The 13,783-nt window shown below is 39.2% G+C and overlaps 1 protein-coding gene across 1 annotated transcript in view; it reads left to right on the plus strand.

Moving 5' to 3' along the window:
* Positions 1-13,783, plus strand: part of LOC121950247 (membrane-associated guanylate kinase, WW and PDZ domain-containing protein 2-like) — a 105,159-nt gene continuing 91,376 nt past the window's right edge. The window contains exon 1 of the mRNA XM_042496189.1: positions 1-621. Coding sequence (XP_042352123.1) covers positions 324-621 — 298 coding nt within the window. The 5' untranslated portion in view covers positions 1-323. The remainder of the gene's footprint in view (positions 622-13,783) is intronic.

The following is a 13,783-nucleotide window of genomic DNA, read 5'->3' on the forward strand; positions in this document are numbered from 1 at the left end:
TTTCCCCTCCTCTCCATCCTTTTACGCCGAACCAGAACCATTCATCTCTCCCCTCCTTCAGGCTTCACATCCGGGTCATCCGCCAGTATCTGTCTCTTGCGTCTGTGTGTCTGACAGAGTAATAATTATTTCATCCGCCGCCGTGCTGTACTGCAGCCCTCTGCCCGACTGCGCGGCTCGCCGAGCGGACACTGCGCGTGGCGTGCACCGCTGATGATGGAGCCACGGGCGCTGTGAAGCTGCAGCCGGTCGCACAAAGGCAGGGATGAGACGGTAGGAGGCTTTTGCATGGGCCAGCCCGCGGTGATTAACTCGCCCTAACGATGTCTAAGAGCCTCAAGAAGAAAAACCACTGGACCAACAAAGTCCACGAAGCGGTGATAACCCGGGGGAAGGAAGGGGAGCTGGGGTTCGAGCTGAAGGGGGGCGCGGAGAACGGCCAGTTCCCCTACTTCGGCGAGGTGAAGCAGGGGAAGGGACTGATCCAGAGCGGCAAGCTGGCCCAGGATGAGCTGCTGCTGGAGGTCAACAACATGCCAGTGGCCGGGCTCACCACCCGGGACGTGCTGGCCGTGATTAAACACTGCAAAGACCCGGTCCGCCTCAAATGTGTCAAGCAAGGTGAGATATCACGAGAGGAGCGCACCGATTTAAGAGGCGGGGAGGAGTGCGTGCGTGCGTGTGTGTGTGTGTGTATGTGTGTATGTGCTGTGTTTGTGTGATTAAGATGTCATTTGTGCAGTCATCTGTCAGTCTGCACTAAAGGGGGGGAGCCGTGTGTTTAGGTGGACAAAGCGCAGCCCCGTGCTCGGGCCTGTTTGTTGCTGAAATGTAATTACGAGTCGTAATGATGGGTCCAGTCCACCAGGATCAGTAACTGTAATGATTATATGGCAGCCGGGAGCCGCCGACGTTTGTTTATCACAGTGTCGCTGGTTCGATGCCACAGCCTGGAGGGGGTGTGTCCGTTTAGGCGTCATGCCACAGCCTGCGGTTTTCTTCTTATTTTGGTCGAGGCTCGTTTCACCAAACAGGCCTGCGCCGTGGATGAAATGTTTTTCTCTTTGCTGCTGTTCAGTATGAGCAGCAGACACACACAGACACACACACACAGACACACACACAGACAGACACACAGACAGACAAGCTGCTGGCTGCCAGTGCTCACTATCACTGTTATTGCAGTGTAATTACGCACTGATGAAAAATTAAACCTGAGTAGCCTAATTACAGTTGCGTCTGCGTTCATAGTGATCAGTCCTGTGTGATTGGCTTTAAGGGACTGTTCCTTATTTATCAGAGGAGAGGGGTGACTGAAGTGTTATGATGATGACGGTGCTTTTTATTTTATTGTAGGGGTCAACCAATATTGGTTTTTCAGGGCTGATACCAATTATTAATAGTTAATAGGAACAATAACCAATATTTGGAACTGATGTGCATTTAAAATAAAACTGAAAATCTTTTTGTCAATATTTAGAATTTGGAATACAACAAACTCCAGCACAAAACTTTGTTTACATGTCTTTAGAAAATGTTTAATAAAAAGTAAAACTTTCAACAACATATACAGCAAGTTCCCAACAACTTTTATTTTATAGTCAAGTGAAAATTTTAATGAAAAAAAAAAGATTAAATAAAAATAGGTCCCTGAGGTTTTACACAGTAAAAGTCCCTACCATGCTGACGTTCCTTTGCACCTTTTTATTAAATGATTTTATCGTTCATCATTCAAATAAAATGCTGATACAGATAATTGGCAAAATGCTAAATATCGACCCCAATAATCGGCCAGGCTTATAATGTTGACCCGTATTATATTGATCCACCTTGAAACTACAAGTATTTTCCCTTTAGTCTCCATCAGGCTACATCGAAATTACTCTTTAGTCTGATGTCCTCACTAATCCGGCGTTTTAGCAGCCCTATAACGGAGCGGTTTGGAAATGATACTATCCCTGTTTTATTTTTTGAGTCTTTACTGTGGATGGGCAGAGATGCAGGGGTATGGAAATGCTGGTATGGACGATCTGTTTGCTTTCTTTAGTTTTTTTTAGCGTTATAGATAGTGGTCGACAGATTATCAGCTTGGCCGATTATCGAGGCCAATATTTGGCATTTCCTAATTATCTGTAAATGTTAAGTGAGGCAAAGACTAAAGTGATTTAGATGAAATATCACAATTTAAAGTCAGATTTGTTTTTGTTTATATGGTTACTTTTTTCTGACAGAAGCATTTGTTATGTGTCCAAGGAAATTTGAAAATTCAATGATAATTTCTGTTTTTACTATTTCTGGCTATGATAAATGTTGTTATTTTGGTGATTTTGAAAGAAAACAGCTACACAGCTATTTAAATTTGCATGCTTAAGCAAAATATTGACAAAATAAAAGTCGCTTCCCAATGCTTAAAAACTTGCACCACACCCCCCCCTCTCATAAACAATGAACAGTCCCTAACTTTAAATTTTACACACATTAACACATATTGTGTTTCTGAGTTGAGAAGTGGAAAATGATTGTGCAGGTCTTGTCCAGTAATGCTTCGAGTAGCTTCTGAGCTGAGATTGTTATTCTCAGCCCCTGCAGTGTAATTGTGTCCTCTGAAGCTTGTTTGAATGTTTCTGAGCATAGCGGTGGATTTATGGCAACAGTGTTGACTGAGTGACCTGCTTCTGTCAGCCAGCGTAACAGCAGACAGGGTCTCTTTACGACAAGAACATTGGATTGAAGGAACAGCGGAGGAGATAGTTATCATCACACCCTCTGAGGCTCAGTTTAAGTCCTTATAAGTGTCTAAGAGGGCTGCGTTCTCAGCCATGAAATGAGCATTACAGTGGCTTGTTTCTGGGACATGAGTAAAGAAAAAAAAATCAAGCCCGTTTTTTGTTTTTTTTTAATTTTTTGACATTGCCAAGTTTGCTCACAGAGAATTTGTCTCGGCTCTCTTCGCCTGACTGCTCGCTCTCAATCTCAGTGTTTCTGTGGGTTGCGTCAATGTGATTGATTATTGAGTTAGAGCTGCTGACAGTGTAAGAGTACTGTCCTGTGATGTGTGAGGGGTTAAATGCTAATATATCTGAGACAGCTCTGTCCTCGCCCTCCCTACCTTATCCATTTAAACATGAATCTATGTGTTTATTGAGCTACACACCTCGCACTGTTCTCCAGCTTTGCTAAAAACGTCCTTGAGATCTCTGCTGTTTCTGCACAGCTTGTTGTCTCCGTCACTGTATAGTTTTTGCTCTGTCTCTCTCTCTCTTGCTGTCATATTACCATTTGACGTCCATCCAGTGGAGAGTGGAGTATTTATGACAGTGTGCTTGCAGACAGTTGCTGAGACACTCGCGTCCCGCTGAGGAATCATCGGTCCAGTTGCTCTGCCGAGAGGCCAAAATCAGAGATGGATGTCCTGTCTGACTGCCCATGAGCATGCACACACATTTACACATTTTAACACACTTATTTTAGTCAGGTAGAAACCCCCACATTGTGTCCCTGAGGGCCGTGACAGCGAGCCCTCAGCCTGACTGTGCACTGTCCTCGTCTCACATACTGATTCATCTGCACTCATCAAAGGTCTAAAAAAAACCCAAACATAACAAACAATTACGTGTGACAGGACACTGCTTTGTAAATATGGGAACTTTATACGCCTTTTATGGGAACAAACCAGTTTTATTTAAGGTCCAGCTGCTTTCTCAGCCCCATTATGATCATATATGAAATACAGACTGAGCTGTGAACACAGACGGTATTGTTTTCACAAGTCCTGTGTTGGCAAGTTTTCTTGAATGTCACAACATGCAGGTGTGAGCTCCTGTGAGGGTGTATCAAGTCACCTTCCAATAGTGTACATAGATATTTGTGCTATACAGCCATGGACGGATTATGAGAAAATAGGCTGCAGGGCATAGATATGCAAAGGGCCCCACCATCTCCTCTACATAGGAGCAAGACACAAGCTGCTTTTACACAGAGATGGCACCACAGGGCCACAACTAATGCTGCATTGACATGGAATCAGACTATTAGTGAGCTTAGTGAATGTCTCAGTTACTTGATAAACAACTTTCCTTTATTGTTTCTTCGTTGACATCTGTTGTAGTCCACTGATAAAACAGAAGAAGAAGAATGCACTCTGTTGTCGCTTACTTGTGTTGCAGCTTTTTGCAAGTATATTGTTGCTTTTTTATTGGTGTTGTGGCGTTTTGCATTTGTGTGAGACGTCTCGGCCACCATAGTTTAATTTCTACCTGCTTTGTACAAACTAACACAGCGGCTACCATTCCATACCGAGCTGTTAAATGGTCTCAAAAAAAACTGACGCCGACACCAAAAAGCCATGACTGTGACGTTGAACCCGCTACATAATCATTAGATAATGTTAGCTCTGTGATGCTAACAGTTAGCCCTGTAATTGTGTTTGCAAGCAGACTCTGTCGTAGGTGTAGAGGTCATATTATATAGTCTTCAATCGGAGGTGGAGGCATAAGGACCTCTGAGGTCTCACGACAAAAAGATATTAAGAGTTGGGCTGGTCATGAGAATAACTTTACTATGGGCTGGGTTATGATGTGAGATTACATTTCATTTCAGTGTCAAGAGCACAATAATCCTCATAACAAACTGAAATTAACAGGCGTGTTGCTTGAGCAGAGCTACTCTTCAAACTTAACAATAGAAACAGAAGTTTTGTTTTTGGGTTTGCGCTGTTGGAAAATCAGCTGAGCATACCACAGACAGAGAAATCACAGTTTAGACCTGTTCACTCTACCCACTGAGTGGACTGCAAAGGGGCCAAAGAAAAACAGCTTCCTCAGATATTTAGAGACCAGTTGCTCTGTTGTGGTTCAATAATGATTGGAGGTCACTCACACTTTTCTGAACTGGAAAACAAATTAAAAATCAAAGGTTATTCTGAGGAAAAATGGTTCCAACAGTATTCTCACTTGTTATGTATCACTGTGAGGACATTGTGGATGTTTTAATCATTTAAATATTCTTTTTTGGGGGTCAAAGCTATTTCAGATGTTAATTTGGTATATACATTTTACTGTTTTTATCTCTCTTAAAATAGCCATTAAAGAGGGAATGAAGATAAACATCAGTGTAGCAGGTTTCCTGAGCTTTTGTAACTAGCTGTGAAATTAATCGATCAATCAGTCAGTTTTGTTTTGCAGAGAAAATTTTTTAATTGTGATGTAGAATTGCCTGGAAAGAGTGTGCATCTCAAGAGGGCTGTTATTTATTCTCCTGCTTAGTGTGTGCGTGCGTGCGTGCGTGCGTGTGTGTGTGTGTGTCTGTGTGTGTGTGTGTGTCTGTATGTTTCTAACTGCTTCAAGGGTCTCAATTCTTTGTTGTGTAAATGGAGGTGCTGTAAATAAATCTCAACTAATGGCAGCAGACCAACATAACAACATCAACCTTCAGCAGACAAATCAAAACAAAGTAGAAGGATTTGTACATTTATGTAAATAATTCTCTGCAACCTTTACAGTCCACCGTTTATGCATTTTCTGGAGCACATATGTAAATAATGAAATGAACGATGACTGAATTCTGTTTAGCTGCCTCAGTTTCTTGGTATTGTACTTTCACACTGTCATGACTTACTGGGACACTTAAATAGACCAGAGCAGCTATGCTTTTCCTACTATGACAAGTCAAAATGTCCTCTGTAAAAAAAAAAAAAAAAAACAGTTAGTAATAATAACACAATGATAACATAAAATTAATTGTTGGGTTTGTTTTTGAATTTGAATGATAAGATGACTTCCAAATGCTGTTACAAGTTAAAAAAAACACAAACCCCAACATAGTTTTAGATTTTCTTTTAAATGCTGGTTTGCAAATGAGTTACTGGCTGTGTCCATCTGTGAGTAATTATCTGATAAACAGCTCTCATCCATGTTCATCTCCCCATCAGCACCATACAAGCAGGAGTGAAGTGCAAACGGCTGCTCGCCTCAGTGAGGCAGATTTCTAAAAGTGCCATGAAGATCATAACCGCCAAGAGGTGTTAGAACAGTATGGAGAGGAGAGAAGTGTGAATGTGTGTGTGTGTGTGTGTGTGTGTGTGTGTGTGTGTGTGTGTGTGTGTGTGTGTGTGTGTGTATGTGTGTGAAGTGTGAAAGAGAGGTGGAGTTTTAAGAAAAGAATATGGTGAAAGTGTGAGAATACACACTTTGAGAGTGAAAACTCTATCCTGTCATTTTTTTTCTGGATTATTTTAGCACATATGGCAGTTGTTTTAAATTAACAAAATTAATTGATTTATTTCTATAATTATGACGTGTCTTGGTTGTGCCGAGTGATAGTCTTTGTCTTTCCTTTCTTCCAATTAAGCAAAAATAACTACAGATTTCAGTTTACAAGCTTGAGTAGTTTCATAATTTTTTGTTTTGTGAGTTTCTTTTCAGTGCTGTGTTTTACCCCCTTTTCTCAGTTTTTTGAAAAAAAAAGAAAAAGAATAAAAAAGATATTAAAATGAAATATGCATTTACCTATAAATAACCCAGCATCTTCTCCAGCTGCTTTTAATTGGCATTAATCTTTTTTTCAAAAATAGCTATGGTGCAAATACAGGGATATAAATAATATTAATGTCAGCTATTTTTAATCTGCTTTTTTTTCTCATTCAGATTACATTAGAGCCATCATCACAGGCTGAATCCACAACAAATGTTGCTCTGATTTACATAAGAATAAAAAGAATATCCAAAATGCTATTTTCCCAACCTGAAGGTACTTAGCTGTGGATAAGAAATGCAGACTTAAAGCCTGAAACATGTCACTGCTCACAGATATAGTTTATCGCCTGTTTGAAATGTAATTTTCCTCTTTCCAAATTGTGTTTTTGCCTCTCAGAGAGGAGTGTGGAGGAGGAAGACCCCGGGATGTTTCATCCACTTGGGTTTATGGGAACAATATGTTGCGCTTTCTGAGGAAACACAATATGAACTTAAAATGTTAACATGCCCTTTAACATCAAAAGTGGAGCACAGCCAGCTTCTGTCACACTGTGCCGCAGCTCTCGGCCACAGCCTATATAGGGCAGGCCGGGCCACGGAGCTCTCCCTTTACTACAGGAATTCAGCACGTAAATATAAAGTATTAAATATTAAAGGTATACTATGCTGAATTGTAAGTTAGTGTTGTAAACACGCTTGCTGGCCAAAGTGAATGTAAAAGCCAATCCCAGATTTTTTTTTAAAGAATAATTTTTAGGGCTTTTTGCCTTTATTTAATAGGACAGTTGTAGCATGAAAGGGGGAAAGAGATGAAATTATATGCAGCAGAGGGCCGAGATTGAAAATGTCGCTGTGGTAAGCCTTTGGGGCGATAGGTGAGCCACTGGACGCCCCAGAGATCACTCTTGTTTAGTGTTTCTCGCTATATTTGCTGTGTCTCTTAGATGTCTGCTGTTTATGGTCTTGCATCTGATTGCTAGCTTTTTAAAAAGCCCCAACCTCACCTAAGTGCTATGGCAGTACACAGACGTAAACGCCAGATTATATGAAGACAATGTGGTGAAAATTTGATATGTCATTATTAATTACATATTTTCACAAATACCACTCACTATATTTTATTTCTTGTCTTAACTTAAAACATTTTAGGTCACTATAGCAGGTTGTGTTACCCTGGCTTTATCCAGGAACAAGCACATACGTTTTTATGGTGCCTCGATCAGGTGATATTAGGGAATGGTTAAAAATCAGAAACAGTGAATCAAATGTCTGTTTGTGAAAAAGCACTGGTTCCAATGAGAAGTTATATCAGTATCTGTCAAATGTAGCATGCTTCAGTTGCTTTGCAAACCAACTCAGGTGTTTGCTTAAAGATTTTTTTTTTTATTTTTTACAACTATGGCTCTGAGAAGTTTTATTTTAAGTTAAAAGGTACACCACAAAAATAAATAAATGCAGGCAGAGGGCCGAGTCTCAAATAAATAAATCAAATAAATACACCGCCACACACTTCTAGCAGGATTGCGGAAAAAATGTATACTGGTATAGTATTGCGATCTTTTTATGTATCAGTATTTCATCACTACATGATCGCCAAGTGCAGACTTTTATTGTGTAATTTTTATCGTATTTTCAGTTTAGCTTTGGCTCTTCTCTCTTTTGTACTTTGAGTTAGATTTCGCTGTATCATCAGTTTTGTTGCCTGTCTGTTTGAAGGATATAAACTACAACAGGATCATGACAGTAATGTATTAATAATACAAATACAAATTGATCTTGAAATTAATGAATGAGGCCCTGCTTCTTGTAGACAGACAGCTAAGCTAAAAGACACCACAACACGTAGTGGTGGAGGGATAAGTAACAGGACTGTAAATAGCCGGCGGCGGCAGAGAGAGACCGTGGGGAATAACGGCATGTTTTTTACATCTAACTTGGTGAATTACGGGTTTATGTTGACCAAACTGGAGCTGGTGATTGTTAAAAAATAGTGGACATACTAACTAGATTACTAGCAAGAATAACCGAGATGGTTTTGGTGATTTTTATTTAGTTTCTGTAAAGTGTTTTTACTGATGAGTTAACTATACAATTGAGCCTTGTCAGTCTTCTGTGACAGAGAGAAAGTTGAATTAAAAATGTGTACAGTTGTATTTCTCTATTTGTTTGATCAGTTTATCCAGTTTAATCTATTTCTCGTGATAGTCTCTTGTATATTTTCTTTAAAAAAGACACCGTCGTCCAAATTCTCACTGAGTATGCTTGCACAAAGTTTCGTCAAAGAGAAATCCAGAACTTGACAGGCCAAGTATGTCTAGTTACAGTAGTTAAGCTATGATTGGATAATAGCTGTTTGTGGGAGGAGTTTGGCATGTGGTAAATGTGAGCACAAATCTCAGATTCACTGGACATGCAGCGTGAAGTAAGTGGTGTATAATTAGCATCTTAATGTTGCTAGGATGTAGACCTTTGAGAGTTGTTTGAGGTTGTCAACTTTTCTGACTCGTCTGTCCAAGTCTTGCCAGTCCTCTTAATGTGGGCACAGTATGGAGGGACAGATGGAGACGAGGGAGACGAGGCGACCTTCTTCTCCTCTCGTGTCGCTTTGTTGATGAGAAGCTTGAAGAATCAGTGCATAACATCCTGTCTGCTCTGTTGGTATTAATAACTCAGTAAGAGATGAGTTCTGTCAGAGGCAGAGGATGATTTTATTGAGGCTAGAAACTGCTGGAGCTCAGCTCAGAGGATCAAACTCAAGCTGAGCCAGCCAATGATCAAATATCTAACTGGTCCAGTTAAGTGAATTAGGTCAATGTAATTCTCCTCACCGTGGACACGCTGCATGGGACAATCTGGGACTATGCTGCTGGATGTGTTTGGGAAATGTAGAAGTAGTGTTTGCGTGTATAGGATATCACTGAAAGGAGGTTTTGTCAAGTCATTTTGCTATCCTTCAGCCATAATAGGATCAGAGTTTCTACCAGCCTCAATGATGTAAAATGTCTCATACATTTACCTCTTTTAGTAATAATGGCTGATGATTGGTTTCAGTTTACTGTGAGTTTCATGCAGCAATTTTTGCATCAATAACATTAGGGATGCATAATATTGAATTTTTTGCTGATATCCAATATGTTGTTGTTTATTCATTCATTCATTCATTAGGATAAACCCCTTGATATGAAGCATCTTATTTTTGAGGGGGTCCTAAAAGTCCTGTATGCCAATATATAATAACTAATTTGGCTGATACCGATATTTATATGTCCAATTTTTTTCCTACCTCTTTTTAGTGATCATTAAGTATCTTCTGTAGTGGAGTTAACATCATATTATCCACACTGTTATCGTGATGACCCACCAGAAGATGTGCAAAATAAGAAAAAAACTTGTTTTGTATATGTTCACTTAGTCAATTACAAAAAAAATATAAATATATATATATATAAGCTCCTTGGCTTGAAAACAATCACTATGCTATTTAGGGATACAGGATACGGAGTCTGACTCCGATATTTCATTTCAAAGCCAATATCTGCTGGTACCGATGACGTGCCAATATTATCATGTATCCCTGAATAGCATAGTGATTGTTTTCAAGCCAAGGAGCAAAGTTTAAGGTGTGGACATAACCGCCATGAAGTCACCCATTGGTTTGTGGACTGTCATTCCATATTTTGGCCGTTGTCATCTTGTTTTTTTGGTCCTAGAAGTGACCATATTTCAGTGAGAGGCTGGCAGAGGTGGATCTAAGTGAGATGGCGAGGACACTATTAGCACCCTTCTGTCACTTAAAGTGGCCTTCCTTTTATAATTCATCGTGTTTTAGCCTTAGTAAAATGTAGAAATGTGAGTTTTATAAAAATTCACCCCTTGTACAGTCGTTGAACAGCGAAATTAACAGAAGAGATTTTTGTACCAGGCTGTAAACATGTTTATATCTGATTTAAAGTCGGGCATTTTAACATGGCGGTCTGTGGGGATTGACTGACCATTCGATGAACTGCCACTTCAGAGGTTGCCACTTGGGTTTTCCAGAATAACAGCAAAGATGTTATACTGATGGATCACCATGGCGATGAGTCGATGCAGTGTTAGTATTTCACACAAGTAGGAAGTTGCCATGAAAAGAAGTTCATCTGGCTGAGATAAAACACCATATTCTTATGATTATTCATGATGTCTCTGTGTGTGTGTGTGTGTGTGTGTGTGTGTGTGTGTGTGTGTGTGTGTGTGCGCATCATGCTTTTTGTGGTAACAAACAAGAAAGCATTAGGTTGTTCATGCGCCTCTGTGCTTGATATTTCAGCATTATATCAGCTGTTTTGGTGAAATTCCCTGATCAGAGATGGCAGAGCAGAAGTCTGTCTTGTATAAATAGTCATTAAACGAAATACTTCTTAAGCTCTTAATAATATTTGGTGTTCATGTACCTCTTGCCTTTTCACAGAAATTCTATTTTTATAACTTGAACAAATGTTAAATGGATAAATGGATTTATACTTGTATAACCCATCATCAGAGTACATTAATAGTGGCGGCCGGGGCTACCGTACAAGCTGCCAGCAACGCCAGGTGCCAGGGAGCAATTTGGGGTTCAGTATCTTGCCCAAGGATACTTCAACATGCGGACATGAGGAGCATGGGAACAAAGTGCCAGTCTTCCAATTAGTGGACAGCTCGCTCTGCCTCCTGGGCCACAGCCGTCCCAAATGAATAGACAGATTGATTGACCCTTCGATATAAATCGAATCCACTTAAATTCTTTAAGTTTTGCCTTTTTTTGTTTATATGCATTCAGCAAAGCTAAGCCAACTAAAATGAAAAGCACACTTCTGTCATTGTACATTAAATTTGGAAATATGTTTTTACAAGGCTTATGTGTGATGGCGATTTTATTTATATATTTATCTGTTTTAGTTTGTGTTTACACCTTCAGCCGTTTGGTGGAGTATCCTTTGCTTGAGGTAACTGACAGAGGCGTCTTTAAGGAGGGTCATATAATTAACTTCAGCTGCTTTGTAAAAGGAACATAAGTTTTTGATCGTGCCTGTGTTTGTGCCCTGCTTGTACTTTTGTACTTTTGTGGAGCTTTTTCATTTAGTTAGATTGAGAAGAATTAAATGTATCCTGCGACAGTAACCTTGGATGAGCTGTAATTCACCAGAAGCTCCTCTATGTCTTTTTTAATACAGCAAATAGCAGTGCTGGAGGTATTCAGATCCTTCTCCTAAAATTACCATTTATTAGTCAGTTTGTCACGCTGTGTAACCTTGAATCTCAACAGAAAATGGCAAACATATTGATTTATTGATTTATGGGAGACCACATTTAACAGCAGAAAAATATATTAAAGCATCCGTATACAAGCTCTCACAAAAGTTGTGCAGTGTCATCCAGGTCTCATTTATCCAGTCAGCTGCTCAGTACTTCCCAAACATGCATAGAGCATAGATCATTTGCACTGCACAAAAAACCCCACTAACATCTGCTGACATGTGGCTTTTTTATTTAATGGGAAAGGTGACAACTTGCAATCAGTCCTTTTTTAAAAATGACTCTGCAGAAGTGAAGGGTATTCATCGGCTCCAGCTACAATCGGCCTCCATGTACTGTTGGAAATGGGACGCTCAGCTGGGTGTGCTCATTCTCACCCTTTTGTCGGCGTGATGCACACACTTTTTTTGTTCCACCGTGTGTCAGTGATTTAGCGTTAGTTAGTTGACATGATTGCAAAACAACACATGGGCAACAATTAGCCCATCATTAATGCTGTGTTCTGTAGATTAAATAGGTTTCATGAATAGGCGAGTTTATCTGTGATATAATATGTTAGATTCAAGTTAATGTGTATTTTCAGACAAATTTTAATTAGTGGTCAACTGTTATAGGTTTTTAATGTTCGATACTGATAGCGATTATTAGTTAATGAGACCAATAACTGATATTTGGAACAGATATGCATTTACAATAAAAATGAAAATCTTTCTGTCAATATTTAGACTTTTGAATATAACAAACTCCAACACAAAACTCTGTAAATGTTTAATCTAAACTGAAACATTCAACATCATGTAGAGCAAGTTCGTAACAGCATTTTTTAAGTGAAAAAATAATCATAAAAAAAATAAAAATAACTCCCTAAGGTTTTTCAAAGTAAAAGTGCCTCCCATGCTGACATATTCTTTACACTTTTTAATTAATTAATTTTATTGGCTATAATTTAAATAAAAGGCCGATACAGATAATTGTCAAAATGCCAGATATTGGCCCCAATAATTGGCTAGGCCAATTATCTGTCAACTTCCTAATTTTAATTTTTAAAAATTACATTATTAATTGAATAAATAAATAATCAAGCAGTAATTTGGCAACCCTCCTGCAGTAATAGCGAGGCCCATTAGGGGTCACTGACCCCCTGTTGTTGACCAACAGGACCTCAGTCAAAGTAGCAATGCGTCATAAGAGCAAGCATAAGTCCTGTTTCCAAAATATTACTTCAGAGCTAGATTTACTTAAAGTATTAAGTGCAAAATGACTCATTGCAGAAAAATACCCTGTCATTGTATATACTAAATCTTTTATTGTTAATAAATATCTGTTTAATCTGTAACAATGCATTACATTTCATAAACCCATCATGTTTAGTATGCACAATCTTAGCAAAATTCGCAAAGCAGCTGGTAAATAGAGCTCTTAAGTAACTGACTAAACTGGCTAAATGTTTTTAGCCACTCACAAATAGTCACTCATAATAATAATAATAATAATAACTATTTATATAACACCTTTAAAAACAGAGTTTACAAAGCGGTTTGATAAACAAAGCCAAACAGAAATGGGATACATAGATGGCGGTATAACAACAGAAAGCCACAGTCCAATTACCCACTAGTGAGAAGAAACTAGGGTAGAGTTAGGATAAAATTAAAACCAGAGGACAAAAAAATGCAAGATTTAGGATCCATAATGTCAATACAAAATAATACAAAAAAAAAGACCAAAAACAACAACAGGAACAATAAAAGCAATCAAACCACAAACAAAAGGGAAATAAAACAGATAAAACATGAATTAAAAAGATAGAAGAAATAAAAAATAAAAAGACAACATGACATAAAAGCATGTCTCCCATGTGAGGTCCTGGCTCTTTGCCTGTTTACCCCTCCAGTCTTAGAGACACAACCATCTCTCACCTCCTGAGATGGAGGCAGACGGGACATCTGGCTCATTACGACTGCTACATCAACGTGAACAGAGTCAGTCAGTCTCTGTGTTTGGGCTTGTGTGTCTGCTGGCACACACACACA

The sequence above is a fragment of the Plectropomus leopardus genome, chromosome 11, assembly GCF_008729295.1.
Source record: "Plectropomus leopardus isolate mb chromosome 11, YSFRI_Pleo_2.0, whole genome shotgun sequence".
Classification (NCBI taxonomy): domain Eukaryota; kingdom Metazoa; phylum Chordata; class Actinopteri; order Perciformes; family Serranidae; genus Plectropomus; species Plectropomus leopardus.